Source organism: Antrostomus carolinensis, unplaced genomic scaffold (assembly GCF_000700745.2).
Source record: "Antrostomus carolinensis isolate BGI_N321 unplaced genomic scaffold, ASM70074v2 scaffold37076, whole genome shotgun sequence".
Classification (NCBI taxonomy): domain Eukaryota; kingdom Metazoa; phylum Chordata; class Aves; order Caprimulgiformes; family Caprimulgidae; genus Antrostomus; species Antrostomus carolinensis.
The window spans coordinates 27,096-48,205 of record NW_010321848.1 but is presented as its reverse complement, the minus strand read 5'-3'; the positions used below and the strand labels follow the sequence as shown (position 1 = coordinate 48,205).

The 21,110-nt window shown below is 36.5% G+C and overlaps 1 protein-coding gene across 1 annotated transcript in view; it reads left to right on the top strand.

Moving 5' to 3' along the window:
• Window positions 1-3,562: 3,562 nt before the first annotated feature.
• CNOT2 (CCR4-NOT transcription complex subunit 2) overlaps window positions 3,563-21,110 on the top strand; it is a 37,907-nt gene continuing 20,359 nt past the window's right edge. Inside the window, exons 1-5 of the mRNA XM_010170081.2 lie at window positions 3,563-3,685; window positions 14,222-14,288; window positions 17,534-17,681; window positions 18,304-18,486; window positions 20,848-20,927. Coding sequence (XP_010168383.1) covers window positions 3,575-3,685; window positions 14,222-14,288; window positions 17,534-17,681; window positions 18,304-18,486; window positions 20,848-20,927 — 589 coding nt within the window. The 5' untranslated portion in view covers window positions 3,563-3,574. The remainder of the gene's footprint in view (window positions 3,686-14,221; window positions 14,289-17,533; window positions 17,682-18,303; window positions 18,487-20,847; window positions 20,928-21,110) is intronic.

The following is a 21,110-nucleotide window of genomic DNA, read 5'->3' as shown; positions in this document are numbered from 1 at the left end:
GGGTTGTTCCTGCCCAGATGCAACACCCTACACTTGCCCTTATATTTCATTAAGTTTTTCCCTGCCCATTTCTCCAGCCTGTCCAGGTCTCGCTGGATGGCAGCACAGCCTTCTGGCATGTCAGCCACTCCTCCCAGCTTGGTATCATCAGCAAACTTGCTGACTGTGCACTCTGTTCCCTCATCCAGTTTGTTGATGAATATATTGAGTAGTACTGGAATACTACTGGTATTCCAGTAATAGTACTATTATTAATAGTAGTATTATTACATTAATAGTACTAGTGTATAGGTGTATATGTATGAGTGGGGGACTTAAATACAAGAGCTGATTTCTACCTTGCAACTCATCAGTCTAGACCCTGTGGAGGTACAAAACCTCAGGTCACTGTCGCTTTCCAAAGGGTTTAAAATGTATTTTTAAGAGCTGTATGAACTTTGCTGTATTCACTTTTGTAGGTGATTGGATGCTGATTGATCAGTCTATGAAAAAGGAGCTGCAGTCTTTGTGTGCGAGGTTTCCTGGTGGCTTCTTGTCCTAAGAAATAAGCAACCAAGTTCCATCTGCAGATCTGCCTGTGTTTGGCACAGCCCCAGATTTTCTCTCATCTTGCAAATAGTACTGCAGCAGTGTTTCTTTAATATCTGTGCATATGCTTGTAGCATGACTGACTTACTAATATGTTAGTGAATACTGAAATAAATAAGTTAACATGGCTAGGAAGTTGCCTCCTGCTAACTTGGCAACCATCTGACACTGTTATTGCATAAACATGCTGTAAAATTATAAAAGTCTGCGCAGGATAGGTGCTCTGAATCAAAAGTTTGACAGGTGTTTACTGTCTCCAGTGACTACTGGGAAGCAGGAATATTGGCTGGTGGTGTTAGCCTAAGAACATGCAAGAACTAAGCAGCCTGGCTAAAGCAACTCCAGCTTTGGTCTCTAATCCCAGTTTCTGCCCTTTCAGTTACTGGTTTTTAGCGGCTGCCTATTTTATTGTGCTGTTCAGTAGCAGCGTGAATGGCAACGCCGCTTTTCTCTGTTGTGATCTGTGCTGTGGCTCACCCTGAGCAGAAGTGGTGGCAGTTCTTTCTGGTGAAGTGGAATCCTGTTAGGGGTGCAGGCAGCTGCCAGAATGCCCTACAGCGCCCGTGCCGCTTCCCTCGGTGGGAGCGTGGACAGCTTGAGCACTGCACGCCACTGCTTCCCTTGGCAGCATTGAACGACACAGAATCACTTACACAAATGCTGCTGTGAAGAAGCATCAGTCTCTGCAAAAAGTTTGTGAAGGTCTTCAGAGCAGTCAGGCGCAGCGATGCAGCTGGGCTGCAGGCAGGGCTCCCCTGGCCTTCCCCTCTTCCCCCGCAGCTGCAGCCTGCAGTGCACTGCTCTGCTCTCTGGAGTTCGTCAGCACAGTCCTGTTAGGTATTGTGTAGAAATATGGGTTGCCAATAGAAATAGCAATATTTAATCTGTCTAATTATTAAAAGTTTGCTTAATTTCTTTTTTAACTGTGCTCTTGTAAGACTGTATTAATATCAGTGCATTTCATCAGTCTCCAGGGCATAATCTTGATTAGTTTTTGGGCCTCTGTTTTACACAATTATCAATATAGAAAATAATCTTTTATACAATTTAAATTTAGTGGAGAATGTTTAAAATTTAGACATAGTAGCTTTCTTGCAGCAGCTTTAAACATATATTTTGAGACTGAAAGCTCTGACCTTATTACCCTACTGACTCAGAAATCTTTATGGTGCATGTGGAGCCAGCCATGTGTAAACCTTTGCAGAAATAAGATCAAAAGCTACGTGGTCAAAGACAGAATTGTTTTTTCCCCTTATGTAGTTCCTGTACCGTAGCTCAGGGTTAGGTACTACATTAGTACAGTATGGTATATGCATCAGTGACTTGTTTCTATCACAATTAAATATTGTTATTCTGATGATGTTTCACAAGAGAAGGTTATGTGGCAAAAAAAAAAATTTCCCAGGTATTGTTAAAGGAACATCAAAAAATTCTTTGGGAATTGTGAGAAGCTGCCTTTTATCTTCTCAAGAGCAGTAGTTGGTTGAGACACTCAGCTTCTCCTCATTGCTTAGGATAGCTTCAGCAAAGCTTTTCGCTATCCTTTTTACACTGGTTAAAGGCAACTGCTCATCTCTCTGCACTTTACTCGGCAGAGCAAAGGACGAGATAATCCCCTTAGCCTGTTAAATGCTCCATCCCATCTGGTAGGTGATAATTGCATTGTAAGGGGATTAGCACAGCAAGATATACTTACAGTGTAATGAAAGCTTCACTACAGTGTGAAAGTCAGCTGGATGCATTCGAACGGTTTGGGACCTTACATTTGCATGTTTTTGTAGGTATCATAAAATACAAGTTTCATCTGGAGAAGGTCCATAGTACCTTTACATGCCTTTGCATGTGTGTAACAGATTACTTTTACTCAAAACTCCTATGACTTTGAAATCATGGGGTTAAGTTGTTACTAGTACAGGAGCACCCATTTTATTAAACACTGCCTACTTATCTTTGTCAGTAAAGGTGAGATTTGAATAAGCCACACTGTGAGGAATGTCAAAGTAATTTTGTATCAGGAGGGACAAACTGAAAGTTACTCTCCTGACAGCCAATCAGAATAAATGTTTTGAAATTTTGATTTCAAGCATGAGCCTAAGGTAGTGCAAAGTTACTCTAAATTTTTTTTTCTCAGTTGTCTGATTTTTTTTTTTTTTTAAGTTTAGCTAATGCTGTCAAGAATTAAGATAGTAAATCTTAGGGCTCAGACCTTATTTCATAAGCTAACTGTAATTTAGCTTCCTTGCCTTTCAAGATGTTAAAGATCTGTTTGAAGATGTGTTATGTAGGGCGGTAGCTCAGAGTTGAATACCGTCCTGTTGCTTGTTCTCTCTTCAGTCTCCCCTTATGTGACATGAAACTGGGCAAGTTGCTCAGTGCTGACCAGTATGTGCTGTTTTGCTGGTTTGAACATTAACCTGTTAGGTTAAAATAGGGCTTGGTTAGCCCACGCTGCACTGTGATAGTGTTTTGTAGCCAGATAGATGAGGAACTTGAGAGGTGTGCGTATTTTTACATAAATAAGAGAGTCAGGTGTATAAATATGCACTGCATGTGGTAGGTGCTTGAGCGATGTTGTATGACCTTGCTACGGGATTAAATTTTCTAATGAATTAAGGCTCTGTGACCAGCTGTGTGGTTGCTGTTTCTTCAGTTTCCAGTTCCTGACTTAGCAGCTCTGTCTGTGTGTGCATGCCTCTGGGAGTAAGGGCAAAATAAAATCTAGTGATTTTTTTTTTTTTATGGGCTGTCTGCAATAACTTTGCCAGTCTGTGATGAGGTTGTTGAGTGTGGTTAAGCTCGACCTTCTCTTACTTAATCGTGGCTCTGAGTGTACAGGGTCAAGTAGAAAACTGCTTTTCCAAAGTTGTGGTGGTAAGACATGGAAGTGATTCTACAGATTTGTTGTTGTTATTCCTTTTAAGTATGTAGCAAATCAAATCATATATGGTATATAATATTTTTTCTTCTTATTTAGGTGACAAACAGCATGTTTGGTGCTTCAAGGAAGAAGTTTGTAGAGGGGGTTGATGGTGACTACCATGATGAAAACATGTACTACAGCCAATCATCGATGTTCCCACATCGGTCAGAAAAAGATGTAAGTTGAATAAGCTTATTTTTTCCCCTTTCAATAGCAAGGTGGCCACAAGTATGTGAAATATATATAAGGAAGGGCTTCATTTAGCTTTAAGCTGTGAATGACTGTTTTCAGTGGCAAGTGCTCTAGTTTTAGTGAGTTTATATGTATAAGTTTCAGCCATATGCTTGCCAGGGATTTATATTTTCATCTTTAAGAATTATTTTTGGTACTTAAATTGGGTTATTGATTATATCTTGTGTTTGTGTTGTGTCTAGAGTGGTTTTGTTGTGGTTTTGCATTTTACATCTTCACCCTTTTTTCTTTTACGAAAATGCCTTGTGCAGCTTGTTTGTCTGCTCAAGTTTTCTACTTGCCATTTGTAATGATACAAAGTTACAAAAACAACCATTCTTAAGCATTTTTGCCCTTGATATTGCATTATTGTATGTTAGAACTCCATTGGCATTACTGAAGCTCTGCTTATTTTTGAAATAAATAATCAGTAAAGTATTCCACTTTTATATGGAGTGGCATGCAGAAATATATGGAAAACTGAAAGCATGACTTGAGGTTCATGTCACCTGAAGGCCAGTAATTCCTTCTCATGACAGGCTTGCATTTAGTATGTGTAAGCAATATACATGCTAGATTTTCTTCTTAATTAAAAAAAGAAAAAAAGTCCTTTCAGACTTTCAGAAGGTGTCATTGCTTCATGTCTGCCTCCATGACTGTCCAGAGATACAGTTGTTTAATAGCAGATGTGAGCGTAGTCTTGATAGACGTTGACCTGTGCAAACATAAACTTTTCCTATAGACTCTTACTTAGTTGAATTTTAATCCAGATTTTCAAAGACAGAAGGAAATAGGTTTAAAGTAGAAGGCTTTTTAGAACAAAACAAAAAGCTTAAATGCAGCTTTCCGTTTCAGTTTCATAAGGTATTTTAAAGAGAAATTTCAGGTGACCCAGCAAAGGATTAAAATGTACTACAGTGTAAAGAAAATGAAATAGGCTACTCTTTTTTTTGTTTATGTACATACGTATAGGTACCGCAGATACACACAAGCATAATGGAATATTTACAAAGTTGAACATACTTTCCTATCTGTGAGCACTGAGAACTGCAGCTAACACTCTCAAAAACAGACACTATTTCTTCAAAGTTATTCCTAGATATTAAATCCCCACTTTTAGATTTGATGCACTGTTGGAAAGAAATAATTATGATATAGTAATAAAGGTAAAGTGAAATTAGTACTATGCTGTACAGTGTACACAGTGAAAGCTGATTTCTTGGCACATTGTTGACACAGTGAATGAGTGTTTTAGTTGCCTACTCTTTCTGTAGGCAATGTTGCAGAAGTGGATCTTAGAATGGGACTTCAAGAGAAGGAAGGTGGGTGTTCCAGGCACCAGGAATGACAAATGAGAAACCATGAAAGCTTGTGGGAGAAGTGGCCAAAATGGGGCATAGAAGCTGCTGTAGTTGGCACAAGAGTGATGTCGTTCAACGAGAAATGGAAGAGTGATTTTTTGCAAAAGCTTTTTAAAGTTTTATTTTCAAATTTTTGTTAAGGGATACTTTTCCCCTGTAGCTTCACTATTGACCATTACGACTTCCTGAGTTTGTTTATGAACTCTTAAAACCATTCTATGCTATTGTAATATATATATTTTTAAAGTTGATAAAAATAAATATATGGTGGTGATATTGACATTGTCTGTACACCTTTGATCACTCATGTATAGCTAAATGTGTATTCTGTATTATGTGTTCCTTTTGATATCTCATTTGGTTCACAGTAGATGAAAAAGGTTGCAAAGGTGGTTGTATTCTTTTCGTTTCCAACCAGTTTTTGCAGCTTTTAAAACCTTTTCCAATTGAAAATAACCATGTTTTCAAATAGTCTTTAAACTGGAATTCTACTGAAGATGTTGTTCTGTATATGAGAACACAATAAATATATTGACTGTGTTGTTATTTGGATAACACTTAGTATTGACAAAAATAAAGTTGCTCAGAATTTTTTCTGAGTAAGCTAATAAAGACTAATATTCGAAACCTGGATCCAGTTTTATGAACACCTGTGGGGAAAATCTTCCATTATTCTAGATCTTGAAACACTTTGAATCTGTCTTCACATTTATATTGAAATGGCCTAGGTAAATGTGGGGAAAAAATAAAGGTAGAAGAAACTTCGGGGAAATCACTTTTATATTCAGAAAATCTAGCTGGTAATAAGAAGACTAAAATGTAGCATACACAATCTTTTTGTAAAAATGGCAGTCTTTATGCCTTTTTTTTTATAGTAGAATTGTCTTAACAAGATGCAGTTTTACTGCAGTATAAGTTATTGCTCTTTTTTCATCTTCAATTTCTTATGTCTTTACTGAGAGCAAGTAAAATTAATGTATTGCAGGTTTTAGCTACAAACGTGTAGAAAATGAGTTAAATTTTTTCTTTTTCTCCAGTGTATCAGATATACACATGAATCCCAAGTCCTTCATTTATGCTTCATTTATCCTGTAGAGTTCTTACCTGAAATAGAGTGGTTCTGAGGGAAGCCCTTTGTGAATGGCCTCCTTAAATACTGCTCTTTGGGAAGGGCTAAAGCTTGTTTAGTATTTACCCTTGTACTGGACATGACTAGGTGTTTTTCTGTTTTTCACTTTTTTAGAAGTCCTACTGATTCTAACCTTAAAAAGTTGTTACTTTCCAAGGAATTGTTACTGCATATGTGTGCTCCAAGCAGAGGAACATACCAAATGGTGAAAGCTTCCTAAAACTTAAAGGACTGTTACTGCAAGCATATTATTTTGTATAAACTTTGGATCCTGTTTTTCACTTTACTTCTACAGTAGGATTTCTGTACTCATGAAGAACCGTTCCGTTCAGGTGGGATACAGGGATGACTTGCACACAGTTTGACTGGGTTGGCAGCTTTTCAGTTTTCTACCTTGTTTTAACACTTAAGGTGGAGGCTTTATTTTTTCAAATTATATTAGGAAATAGTTATTCACTCATTAAGTTTTTCATTAAGTGAAAAAATAATTTAGAACCTTCCTGAAAAGGATGTGAAAAAATATTTTATGCCTTTTAATAAACAATTTTCATAGCACTTACTGACATAGTTTTCTTGTGACTTGTTGCTCTGGCTAAATTGAATTTTGAAAGAATTTGCTTTATACAAAGGTAAAGTGAACTAATGCTGTTCAAGTCCTGTCTTAAATGTCGAAGTATTTCACAAGTGGGAAGAAGTAGCAGCAAATAGTTTAGGGAATGTTATTTTTATTTCAGAGCCTTGATATAGCTAAAAACTAAAAGCTTTCTTTTAACTTGCCTGCTTTTTCACTAGGAAATACAGTTCTAGACAGTCAGGATTTATATGGCAATTGAAATGAATGTTACTCATGTGCACAAGTGCTTCCAAAGGATGCTGTTTGGGTCTATTGTTTTAGGCAGAAAATTACAGTTCTTTAGATGATATTAGATCTTGCTCAAGCCATCTAATGCTTCCTTTTTACTAAATTAGTGGTTTTGCCTCGAGTCATCACAAACCTTGCTGTGCTAAGTAGGGCAGTGGAACCAGTATATCTGTGAATGATCTGTCTCTGAATTCTGCTGCACTTAGGGTCAGTGTGTGATAACCAGGTTAATAATCCTTTGGCAAATAAATTAGATATTTTATAGAACTTGCAGAAAATAGAACAGTTTAAGAAAATATTTTAAGATTTGACTTGAAACAAATATGGTCCTGTAAGTTAAATTGACAACAAGATGCATGGTGTGTCCACAGAATATTTACAGGGGTTATTTGTGACCAGTTTCACCAACTTAACCGAGCTGTCTATGCACTCAGCAAAATCATTGTGAGGACAGAGGTATGTGTTTTTGTTTGGATAGAGTGCCAATGGTAGAAATTGGTAATAATTATCTGATTTTCACATCTAATGGGTGAGTTGCAAAGCAGAAGAATTGCTTTTTACATTCCCAGAGAGTGATTAAAAATACTTTGCATCTTTTAGTTTGTACATAGTAAGTTAAAAAAAAAAAAAAAACAAAAAAAACCAAACTTTAAATAAATGAAAATTGCAATGCCATTAGGTGAAAACAGTTGGAAGGACTTGCAGGGGATGAGATTAGAAACAAATTGAAGGAGTTTTTGTATTTTAATGCAATATACCCTTTCAGAGCCTATAACCTATATATTCTACTTATAGCTTGTATTTTCATAATAAAGTTATACAGTATGAAGAAAGAATCAAAAGTTTTGAATACAAAATGCAGCTTCTTACTGTGTCACCTGTAAGTTAGTACCTGGATGGATTTATCAAGTAGAACAATACATGATAAACTAATTTTACTTGGAGAGGAAAATGAATTTTCATACCCTGTCATGCAGTTTGCAAGAAGTGTGTAGCTGGATTAGTCCAATTTATTTCACATCACTTACTTTACAATTTCAAATTATATCACAAGGAATTTATTTTTACTATTCATGACTGTAGTATATAATTCTCAGTTGAGTATATAATACAGTTGAGTTTGTACTTAGGTTTTTAACAGAAGACTTAAATGACTGTTGGGTGTTGTTTCTGTACTTTATGTAAAAGCTGTGTTTTACTGTATCTCCACTATATATAAAATAGCTTTTTTATGTCAGCTTTAGAATTTGAAGTGTTTCTTTGGACCAGATTAATTCCATGTGTAAAATCATCTGCCTTTTCTAGAAGGAGGAGGTTACGATTTCTTACACAATAATTCAGTTCACTGAACATACTGTATTGTAATACTGGTGGTTTACATGCGGGTGGGGTTATTCTGGGGCTTTTTGTTTTGTTCAGTTTTTCCTATGCCACTGGTTATTTAATTGAAATAAAATATTAGCTTTGTTGTCCAATGCCAGTTGCTTATGGCATTTTTGGTAGCAGCTTTCAACGAGTTTTCGGTAATCTTTTGGCGCATTAATACACTGTGCAGTGAAACTGAATGTCTCTACACAGGGAGAATTTGTTTTTAGAGTTTTACTTTAATTGCAGTTAACTCGTGTTAACTGTCACTGTCACTCAAAGACAACATCTTTCTTTTAAGATCTTGAGATATTGCTGCCAACAACAAAAAACTTCCAGATATGTGTTATGTGTAATGCAAAAGGTTATGTGTAATGCTTGCAGTGCAGTCCTACCTCCACATACCTCGCAAGTGCCACAGGAGGCAGGAGACCATAACTGTAAATGATGAGATCTGAAAGACTGAATAAAACTTAATGTATTTTTCAGTATTGTATTTGATATTATACTTCACAAATAATATACATCAGTAACAACTTTCACTTGCAAATAATACCCTGCATGTAAAAGGACTTCAAAATTTCTTCATTGATCTCTGATTTTGAGATTTGGAAATATTTTCTTGTAACATGGGAATTTTGTGAGCCCTGTGTGAAAAGGTGGTTTGTAATCTAGAGGAGAGCTAAATGTTAAACTGACAGAGTATAGAAATTTTTTTTAATCTGTTATTTGTTGGCTTGATTTATTATTCTTTTTCACATCAGTATAACACTTTCTCCTTTTGAGGCTGTGGGTCACCTGTTTTATTATTAAATAGTGCAGCACAGATGGCAGATACCAGACATAAAGTAGTGCAAATGCAAGATGATGCTGATGCCTGCGCCTGTGAGAAACCCATCATTTGTCAGGGCAGATACTGCTCACAGAGCTCCTTGCTTATTCTAACACGTTTTGCTTTTAGGATTTGACTTCGTAGCGCTGGATTGATGTATTTTAACTTCAGCTTGTGTTGTGTTTGAGAAAGTAGCTGTAGGCTCTACTGTCATAAGGTAGCAGCCTTCATGGAAGCGTTGTATTGTGAGTTGCCTTGGTGCCAAGGTGCTGCCACAGCATTTGGGGTGACCAGCAGCTGTCCCCGTGGTGAGTTGGGGGTTTCGTGGGGAGAGGCAGATGCTGTGGTGCCAGGGGAGATCCCACTGCTGGGCCTCCTCTTCCTGCTGCTTCCCTCTGCTGCTAGGGAGGCTGCAGCCTGGGTTTGTCAGCCTCATGAGAGGGTTGTAAGGTGCAGCAGGTTTTTCACAGTACTGGCAAATTGAAGCAATTGCTGGTGCTGTTTTTCGAGGCTGTTGATGCTCAAATGAACTTCTTGCAGTAAACCCATCAAGAGTTAACAAAAGCAGTTACAGTAAAATCTCGTTCATCACTAGGGGTAGGAAATCGCCTGGTAGTATGTTTTGGCTTCCTGATTTTTGGTATGAACCAGTCCATAAAATTGGGCCATCTGCTTGGATCTTCCATTGGTTTGAGTTTAGAAGCAGAATCTTCCATGATCAGAACTGTACTGTGACTATTTGGGAGTTGTGAGTAAAATGATGTTTGCATCTTAGTTGACTATCATCAACTCAGTCCTGCAGCCTGCCAGTACTGTGTGTCAGTCCCTCCATACGCTAGCAGAATGAAGTGCACCCTTCCTGTTACGCAAGGTCTTGTTTGCTCACTTGTCTCCTTGTCCTGTGGGAGATGCAAGTCTTGGGCCTCCTCTGTACCCTAACAACAGGTACAGGAAAAGCCAATTGAAACAATCTGTTTAATTCAGTCAGACAAGGCTGAAATAGAAGCAGCAATCCTGCTATTTCACAACTGGGTTTTGTAGCTGTTAACCACTGACTAATTGATTTAAACCTCAATGGTAAAGTTTGAAGACTGGAGGTATTTTTTTGTACATGTGCAGCAAAAGCTATAGGTGTCAGAAGCTTGTTTAAGGATTTCCCTGACTCAATCAAAGATTATTTGTCACTTTTTAAAAAAAGTTGGTATTGTATATACACTACTAGAATATGCTGTTCATTGACATGATCTCAGTAATTTGGTATGTTTTGTTTTTCAAAGATGGTTACAGGTACATTACTGAGCATATTTTTCTGAAATATTCATATAATTGGGTAAAGCTTAAAAGATCTTACCAACTGGAAGAGGCTTTACTCACCTTCTGGGTTGGACTGCTTTAGTTTTTATTAGGATTATCGTGACCTTTGGCTGTTATGGACTGAAAGGAATTCAAGAGTCATTTCCAGCCACTGTTGCAGGTACAATGTCAGAGAGCTGTTATGTTTTCTGTGTCACGTGGTTAGTGGTCTAGTCAGATAAAATAATGATTACAGAATGCCAGAAGGAATTTTTTTTAATATTACTAATAGCATTAATCTTCAGTCTTTGTTATCTTTGGTAGACCAAGTTCAAGTAGACTATAATAGTGACTCCGAGATTGTGAATGCAAATAAAGGTCTTGGTAGCATAGGATAAGGTTTTGGCTAATTTAGTTGTTTTGTTGTTGACCTTGATTATATGGGAATAATAGAAAAAGAAGATAACATTTTTAACTGCTCCTTTCTTGGCTATGACAGAAAAAAAGCGTTTAATAGTGGGGAGGGGTTTTTGCCATGTTACAAAATAAACTGGAGAGAGAATGAGTGAGATACCTGTACAGCATATTCCTTCTATGTGAGATTTGAGAAATTATTCATTTAATCAGCTGGGAACAGATCCAGAGTTTTTTATTTATTTCTTCTTAAGGCTTATTATCTTTGATTTTCTAAGTATGTTACGACTTTAAGACTAGTTGTTAGGCGTGTTGAATTTAATACTTGGCCTTTATAGTGGTTTTCTATAAAGGTTTCTCTACAAATCATTTTGCAATTAACTTTCATGTAAAAGTAAATGGCACAATGCATGTGACCTACTTTGCAATGTTTCAAAGGAAAATCCAATTTCTAATGAACAATGCTCATTAAATATTACTTACCAATCCTTTTCGTTTAACTGAGTTTAAATAATCAAATAGTACTCAGAATAGAAGAGGTGGGATCCTTTTTCCTTTCTCTTAAGTAATCTAGTACCTCTTAGTTCTGTGATTGTATTTTTTTTTTTTTAATCCAAGTCAACATTATAAATAAAAGGTTTTTATGCTGAGTTGTACCTTCTTCTGCTTATTATATCACATGCCATCACAGCAATTTTTTAATGCCCTGAGCAGCTGTTCTTACGGGATCTTATTTTGGCTTACCTGTCTCAAAACTAGTAGTATTTTTTGACTGCTGTTTCTATCTCACTGTCTAGTTGTTTAGGGATTTTTTTTTTCCACTTGTGTGCCCTTGTCATTGTCTCTGAAGGTGTCTCGTAACGATTTTATCCCACTTCTTTTCCTGGAATTACAATTTGCGACACCTTGCAGCATGTTCTAGGATTTCCCAACTTGTCAAACTTGAAAAAAAAAATTTTCTTTTTTTTAGCTCAACATTTTACTTTGTCTTTGGTTTCTTAAAACTGCTGTATCAGCTTGTTTTACCAATGTTTAACAAATGTCAGTTGGTTGATTTAGGTGGGGAGTGTGCTTTTGAAGTCTGTCTCCCAAGTGTCCCCACTTCAGCACGCTTTGGTTCGTGTTGCAAAGCAGTCTTGGTATGAGTGAATTTGATTCCTTCTGGATCAAAATAGGCTGGAAGAGATGCTCCAGGGGTGCATCAAACATGTTGCACTTACTAACGGGCAGCTAGTCCATGTCATCAGGTGTTTTAGTCACAATTAAACATCTGGTTAGAAATGCATACAGAGTCTGTAGCTTAGGCCCTCAGGAGCAACTGTTTTGGTTTACAAATGCACTTCTCTCTGGCTGCATTATTTGCTGATGCAGATGTGGCCTGTGAACTTTGCTGAGTGCTGAGCTGAAGCCACTGGTAATTATTTGAAGTGTTCTTTTTGTTCATAGCCAGTTCTTCACCAAGAAAGGAGAACTTTGGTCCAGTTTAGCACTTATTTTAGTTGTAATTTTTTTCTGCAAGAAGTTTTTGTCTTAGTATTTCAAACCTCTCGTGTATACATTTGTGGATGTTTATTGCTGTGGTTGCTTATTATCCAGCATGCACTTTGTTCAAAATATGTGTGAGTATACAGTATTTTGGGGTGATATTTCTGATACATTTTCTGGTAGTCTCCAGAAATTGCCTGCTGTGATCTGTCTTCTCATGCATTCTGTATGTATCAAAAAAATAATAAATACTTTGTGGTTTACAGAATGCTACTTTTGATATTTGGTGTCTACCCTGCATGTCATCTTTCTTGTTTCTGCCATCTAGATTTGGCACCAGTGTAGACAACTAGCAGATTGAGTTTATAAGGTTTTTTTGAGCTTTACATCTGTGTAGACTAAGTCAACAAAACAATTTGCAATTTATCACAGTAAAAGTTATTTTTATTTTAATCCTTTACTCTCAAGTTGAAAAAGCTTTGAAATCCCCTTATGTGTAAAAATCCAGACATTCCTTTCCTTGAAACCATCCCAAAATTCAAGGTCCCAACTACTGCACGAAACAAGCAGACATTTGCCCATGGGTTAGTAAGTACAAGTAGCATATTCTGTCATGAGCTGGATGGATTAGGTCAACTAATACCTCTTCTTGTTCCAAGGGACAATCAGCTATACCTAACGTTTATAAACATCTGATCTGTTATTTAAAAACATCCAGGGATGGATGTTCCAGTGCTTAACTGTCCTTAAGATTGCAAAGAGCTTTTTTTTCCAAATATTTAGTCTAAATCTCATGTTTCTCAAATTTGTTAATACTTTCCATTTTTGCAGCAGCATGGAGTGTAGTTTATTCTTTTTCTCTTTCAGCATTGTCTCAAAGTCTGGTGTCATGTCCTTACCTTATTTGCCTTCTTTTTGGGGTATGCAAACCCAAATCTCAAATCTTTCTCCATAGGTCATGGATTTTTTTTAAGATTTTTTTTTTTTTTAAATCTGCTTGAGAGTCTCTTTAGTTTTTCACATTTCTTTTGTGATGTCTGAAAGCTGACAAAAAAAGGTTTTAATGGAATTATTTGCTAATATGTGTTGTCTCTAAAAGGGGTATAATAGAGCAGGAAAGATTACTTCTGACATTTGTGTGTCTTACCAATTCATGTGGTGTATACAAGCATGAAGCTAGCTCTTAGGGTGGTACATTGTAATTTTAACATTGGAATCTTACCTGAAGTTCATACCTGTTTCTATATACCTGTTGCTACCTAGGTTCTAATTTCCCACCTTTTACTGTTATACCTGATAATATGAAACTTTGCACTTGCTGTTACTACATTGAACAGGAATTGATCTGCTTGTATGATGCATGTTCTGCAGGGGGAAAAATACCTCTATATCTGATTTAAATAACTGAGTATTCCTTCTTCTGTAAAGATGGGTCTCTCAGCTTCAAGGGTAGAAAAACTGACAGCTTTTACACCTTCCTCTATGCTGTTCGTCACAAGTAAAAGAAAATCTGTTTTTATACATGTGAAGTCATAAATTTTTGTTGACATGTAATATACTGTTACAGTTGTTAACTGTGCAGCTGTTTTGGGGAGTTTCTAAAGCTTTTGATGGCTTAAAAGGAGTTTTCAGTTGCTGTTTTGGCTTTCTTGGCAAAACAATATACTGGTGTAAACTTTTAGAGCAAGAGAGCACAATATCTTTGTGTCTTTAATAACCTGTTATTCTTCTTACACTTTAGATGCTGGCATCACCATCAACATCAGGTCAGCTGTCTCAGTTTGGGGCAAGTTTATATGGGCAACAAAGTAAGAATTCTTTTTATTGGTGATATGTTTATTTTATGCTAAATATGTCCTAGTTTCACACTCCTTGGATAGAGAACATGCCTATGGCTTTGTGTTCTGGTGGTTGTAAAAAAGACAGTATGTCTCCTTATTTGTGTGATTTTATTTTATTTTTTTTAAGATACATTTTTGCTTTGCTTAGTGTGCATTTTTGCAGTGTTTAGTATGCAAAGTGGCATATGCATATTGACACTATAGATGTTAAATACCCAAATATAATCACCCTATAAAGGATGTCTGATTTAAGTGTGACTTTCTGAAGGAAAAACTAAGAAAAATGAGCTGGGCCAAAAAAAGTCTAATACAGAAAAATATGTAAGGAATAGAAGGAAATTATACCTTGAATTATAACTGATATTTTATGCTCTATGGGAGCAAATTACATCTTGTGTACATGCTTGGCAACTTGCACTTGGCAAAGAACCATGCCAGTAAGATTATTGCCTTCTGCACCACTGTTTTTTTCTTTCCCATACCTTCAAGATTTTTCCTGTATCTGTTAGTCTTGTGTATACTATTGCAATAGAAGACCTGTAGAGCAACAGTCACAGTATGTGTCGCTAGCCACCAAACTTAAGGGCCAGTGTGGAGAACTTGAACCTCCTTGTAGCTGAGAGGTGCATCCAGAAAGTGATGCAGACTATCTGAGGTAGATATAGTCGCATAAGTAAAACTGGTTTGTGAGCATCTCTTTTTATCAGTGTATGCTTTTGAATGTTTGCAACGTTTTGCCAAGTGCATCTGACTTGGATTCTAAGGAAAAGTGTCTTCTTTGAAGAGCATGGACTTGTTTTTAATCAAAAGCTGTGTCTGCTAAATGCATGGCCTTCACAACTTTTTTCAGCCTTCTTCAAACAGATTAAAAAATATAGTGATTTTTTACTGTCTCGGTGGCTGTGGATGAGTGACCATGTAGTTTAAAATGCATTTGATTATGTTACTGAGATTTATATGAGCAGTTTCTGGCCAATCTGAAAGACATGTTTGGCTCTTTGCTTTTTAGATCCCAAATCTGACACTATTGAACCTTTCAGACTTAACTGTATAAAGATTCTGAAGTAGTTTATTCCTTCTGTTTATCACAGTCATTTGTTGTTTATTTTTAAGGTTAACTTTTTTCATTAGCTTTGTTACTTATTCATTTGGTTGTGGTGCCTAGGACATAATCTCTCTAACATGGAGACATACATGGCTGAAAGCTAGAAAGTAAATATTATTGGGGTTCAGTTTCTACCAAATATTGGGAAAAAGAGGCAAGAAACTTCTTTCTTGAAGTCAGTGCTTTTGGGAAGAACAAAGCTGGTAATGCCTGTGTGCTTTTAGATTGGTAGCTCTCAGTCATTAAGCAAGATGTCATGTTATAGGATTAATGTAACTTAAAGTTAACTGTTAGGCATGAAACTGGTCACTTTGTTGATCGGTTTCCAGTATAGCCCATGCAGATACCTTATCTCAGTTAAAAAAGTGGAAAAAGGAAACTTAAGGAAATTTTTTTTTTTTTTCTCGTGGTGAATATTTCGACTACCCCTACTAGCCAGCTACAGTAATATGGTTCTACTTCACTGCAACAGCCCTACTCATTAAAAATTATATTTTAAAGAAAACCAACAACAAGAAATAACCATCAGTGTAAAACTGGCTTTGCTGAAATAAATGCTTGCACAAAATTAACCTGAATATTGTAACCATGTTTTCCAGTGTACTGTATCTAGTTTGGAAGTGTAAGTTTGGGGTTTTTTTTTTTTTTTTACAATTTTTTTATTAAATTCCACATAATTGTTAATCAGCATGAAATACTATTTATAATATATATACCTTATGCTCATTGAAATTATTCTGATGCAGCAAATTGCCAAAATATTTACAGTGAACACCTTGATATAATAATCAGCATTTAATGAAGTCTTAGGAGGCTTGTTAGAGCAAATCACACTACCTCTTTCTCTGAATGTATACAGATAAATCTGAGTGTTATGAAAACTTTTGAGTGTTACTGCAAAGTTCTTGGCTTGCAAATTGTAGGGTAGGACACAGACAGAGAACTGTTGTTAAAATATGAGAGCTGGGAGGTTTCTTCAGACCTTGTCCACGATAATAACCTGAGCATGTGCTCTGTCCCTTCTTTGCATTCTTAATATTTAATCATGTTATACACTGGCATATTCGGCTCTTCTGCAGGGGTGATCTACCCTGGGAGACTGCTGATTCATCATAATTTTTCTTTTGTTTGGTCTGCAAGATAAGATTGTGAGTTCTATGAGTCTACCTCAGCAGCCCTAGGCCAAAGCAATAGGGACCATTACTTGTAGCTGTCACATTTTAGATGCTAAGTTTGGTTCTATTGGTATGTTGAACTAAAAGACTTTTTCATATCTTTGAACATAATTCTGACAGGGCAGCAACTGGTTGTCTTTTGCTGTTCTGAGTTGAAGTGATTTTGTTTTCTTACCTCACTGAAGTGCTTACTTTATTCTGTCACACTCAATTGTTTGTGTTGAAAATACTTTTGATCACAATGTTAAAAATCTCCTGTATATTTTTAAGTGCTAATAGAGGGCAGTTAAAATTTGCTTGCTTTCCTTTCTCAAAAGATTGAACTTGACTTGATTGTGGACACTGAAGTTCTGCTATCGAAGAGAAGCAACTTAAACTTCACAGAGAACTGTCCTAAAAAGTTGCTTCTGTTGTCCCAAAAGCAATGTCATTGTTAACTAACTATTCATAATTTTATTCTTTTTTATCAAAGATTTGCTTAAATTTTAACAAGACAGATCAGTGTTCTAAATACTGGCCAAATATATACCAGTTTATTCAAAAGTAATTAATGTATTTCTTGAGTGCAGTTATTATTTTTCTCAAAACGCTGCCTGTTTTGAGATAATTTGTAGATTTTCATGTCCTTATCAAACACTCAAAACTAAAACCTTCCTCTATAATATGCATCTCAAAGGAAACAAATTTTTGTTAGTGACTCGAATACAGAAATTCCTTACAGAGCCTTTCTGAAGTTTCACAGAAATGGGGATAAATTTGAGATAATTTGGCTTCTACTGTGCACACAAGGACTTAGTTTTTACACTGCACTTTCCTTCAGTCTTTACACTTTTTTGTAGGTTGTCAGCATAAATTGTTTCCATCTATACATGATGGAGAAGACTGTTCCTGATTGCTCTGTATCTCCACCCCTCTGAATTTTTTTTCAATAGGTGCACTAGGCCTTCCAATGAGGGGAATGAGCAACAATACCCCTCAGTTAAATCGCAGCTTATCACAAGGCACTCAGTTACCGAGCCACGTAACGCCAACAACAGGGGTACCAACAATGTCACTTCACACGCCTCCATCTCCGAGCAGGTATTTATTGATAGCCAATATTTCTGCAATTGTGTCTTTCTGCAGAGCACTTGTTAAATGTTCTGCATATTTTGCCTCAACTATTTTACAGTCTGATTAATTAAAAAAAGAAGAAAAGTAGTTTCTAATGACCGCTGCCTGTGTTAGGGAAATAATACTGTAACATCGTAAAATAGGGCTTACTGTAAGACAGTGTTCGGTTTTTGTGTGTAAAGGACAAAATGCTGGCAAATTCTGCTTCAGAATGTAAGAGGCTGTTTTTTGATTGCTCTGGAGAATGTACAGTTAAAAGTTTTTGTATGTATGTCATACACCGTATAAGAATATTAAGGTAGTAGGTCTGAAGTGTTCATTAAAAAAGAGCTGTAACACCTTTTCAAATGCATAATACTTAAGTATTTATCTAAACCTGACCAAGGACTTGATTAGTATGTAATGGTCATCTGGTATTTCTGAAGAAATCCAAAACTACCTTAATTATAGAGTAATCCAAACATGCTGTATTGATGCTAAGCACAAATTAAGTTGCAACAGCTCAGAGTCTGTCCTACGTTAGTAATCTAAATGAGTAACCAAATACTATTGTACAGATTCATCTCTCTGGATGGTTTTTCTCTTTCAGGGGGATATTGCCTATGAATCCTAGGAATATGATGAACCACTCCCAGGTTGGTCAGGGCATTGGAATTCCCAGCAGGACAAACAGCATGAGCAGTTCAGGGTTAGGCAGCCCCAACAGAAGCTCTCCAAGCATAATATGTATGCCAAAGCAGCAACCCTCTCGACAACCTTTTACTGTGAACAGGTAAGGCGGTTTAGTCGGACCATCCCTGTACAGCCATGGAGGTGCTTAAATGCTGCTCTGGAAATCTAATTTTTTTTCTATTAGAATAAAGCTCAAAAGCTGCTTTGTGTGTTCTTATCTCCTGGCAATAAACTTTGAAGCTGCTTTTAATATTCACACAAGCTTTTTGAGGCCTTTAAGCTAAATTTTCTTTCTGACTATTGAATCTCTATTGCTGCTTCTTTAGAATATGTGATGTTTCTCATGTGTTCCCAGGTTTGGTTTTGGAACTTATCTTGAGTTTTGGGTATATGCTTCAGTTTTAAGACTGTTCATCTATGAGTTTGGGAAGAAGTAAGGCAAGATTTAGAAACACAGTAGTTACTCTGGAAGTATAGTTACCCGATTCAGATACAGTAGGGACCTAGTATTTTACTTCTTTAAGTTCTGGAATAATAAAGAGAAGTGGTTTGCTATTCATTTAAGGATTTGGTGTTCATCTGGCCAAAAGCTTCTAAATCCCTTCTGTTCTTTTTCTTACTCTGACTGCTTTCAAGGCTTCGTTCTGCAACCTCATGATCTTTGTGCTCCCAGTTTTATCCTTTTTCTCCCTTCAGGCCCATCCTTAGGGGACTGGCTGTTAGAGTGAGCACAGACAAGCTCATGGCAATCTAAAATTTTACAAAATGGCTTAAGGAAGGTAAAAACTGTTGTCATGCTTATCTGAAATTTGGTCAGGCTATTTAGTACTGTAGTTTCACACTATGATAGAGGCATAAAAATGCTTTTCTCAGTCCCAGCAACAGATATTTGGTAGTAGCAGTTCATGCTCTTGGAGTGTGAGAATACTTTGTATCTTGCCTCTTATTACATAGAATTTGCCTTTTCTTTCCTGTTATGTATAATGGCAAGTAAAGGAGATGATAATTTTAGAAGATAATTTTATATTTTAAACTATTTTCAAACCTTGAGCATCACAAAAGCTTGAAATAATAATGTACTTAAAAGCTCTACATGCAGAGGACGATGATTTTGGAGACTGATATCTGTATAGAAAGTACTTGTTTGAATATTATTCAGCTGTAGGGTTGATGACGAAATCCCTGTCTGTAGGAGCATTTGAATTAAAATCCTCATCTTTTATTGTTTGAACAGAAAAAATACTTCACTTTCCCTTTCTTAGTTGCATTGTTAAAACAGGTTGCAAATAATTATAGAGAATTATGCATTTTGTGGACTAATCTATCTGAAATTCTTAACATTGTTTTTAATTACTTTAAACAAAAAAACCCTTGCATGAGAAATACTGCCTGTCATCAGGCTAGATAATATGCCTGCAAGATCAAGTTGCCTCCTGTTGGCACTCTCACGAGGCCTGGAATTCACAAGTGGTACAAGCAATGTGTTTCTCCAGATACATGAGGTGTCAGAAATGTGGATGCCTTTCAAATACACCACCTTGGGGAAGCAAAGCAGGACAGGACCAGTCTTGGCTAACTGTTCCCTTTCTTGATGTCTTAATCCAAAATGAAACATTTAGGGCTATTTCAAATTGGAATGAAATGCTTCAGATTTGTAACTACAAAATGTCCATGTAGGTAAAATTTCCACTAGGAAAATGTTTGATGTTTTTGTTTACGGAAAATTCTAAAATATCAACTTCCATCCTGTTACAGGGAAAATATGAATGTTGTGATTCATTTCAGGGGAGAAATTCAGAATTTCACTCAGCTGGGGCCTGCCTTAGGGCTTCTCAACATCTCTAGCTTGCACAGAATGAAGCAAGTCATTTGTGAGGGTATCTTTCCAGCCACAGTAGTCCTATATGATACTTAGATATCTTCAAATATTTTTGTCTGACTAGGTGAAACTTTGTGTGTGTAATGTGTCTTTGACCATGCTTGTGCTTGTAATAGTGCCATATCTGCATGGTGATGATTGCACACTGTAATTGTTCATCTTATAACTGACTCATGACAAACTTGATCACTTCCACAATCCAGCTTCCCCCTGCAAATGTATAGACTGCAGTCTGACTTTTCACTGCTACATTTACTGCTGCTTCAATTTTCTATATGAAGTTACTGAGTAACAGTCATGTTTGTCGTAACTTGTTGATTGGCAGATGTCTTAAGAGACAGTGGCTGATAAAAAAATAACTTATTTTGAAGTCCAGCTGTCTTGATTGAGCAGTGCCTGCTGCTGCTACTCAGAATTTTCAGAAGTATAAAAGAAAATAATTAAAAACTGAGTTTAGGCTAATGTGGGTTGTTTAAGCTTGAAATAACTTGTGTCTTAGGGTTAATTTCCCCTTAATGCCTTCCACTGAAAATTACAAAGTATGTATACCCTTTTGTCTGACTTCCTGGATTTTTTTCACAGTATGTCTGGATTTGGGATGAACAGAAATCAGGCATTTGGAATGAATAACTCCTTATCCAGTAACATTTTTAATGGAACAGGTGAGTTAACTCTGATTAATGTTGATCTTAAAAAGTACAGTAGAGAGATTTTTTTTGAGTAAGTCTAATTGAAAAGACTTCTGTTGGAGTGCAACTTTGTTATAATTTTCAGTTGTTGCATAGAAATGCTGCTCCAAGAGCGATGCTATGGAACTGTTACTACTTTCTAACAGTGGATTTTAG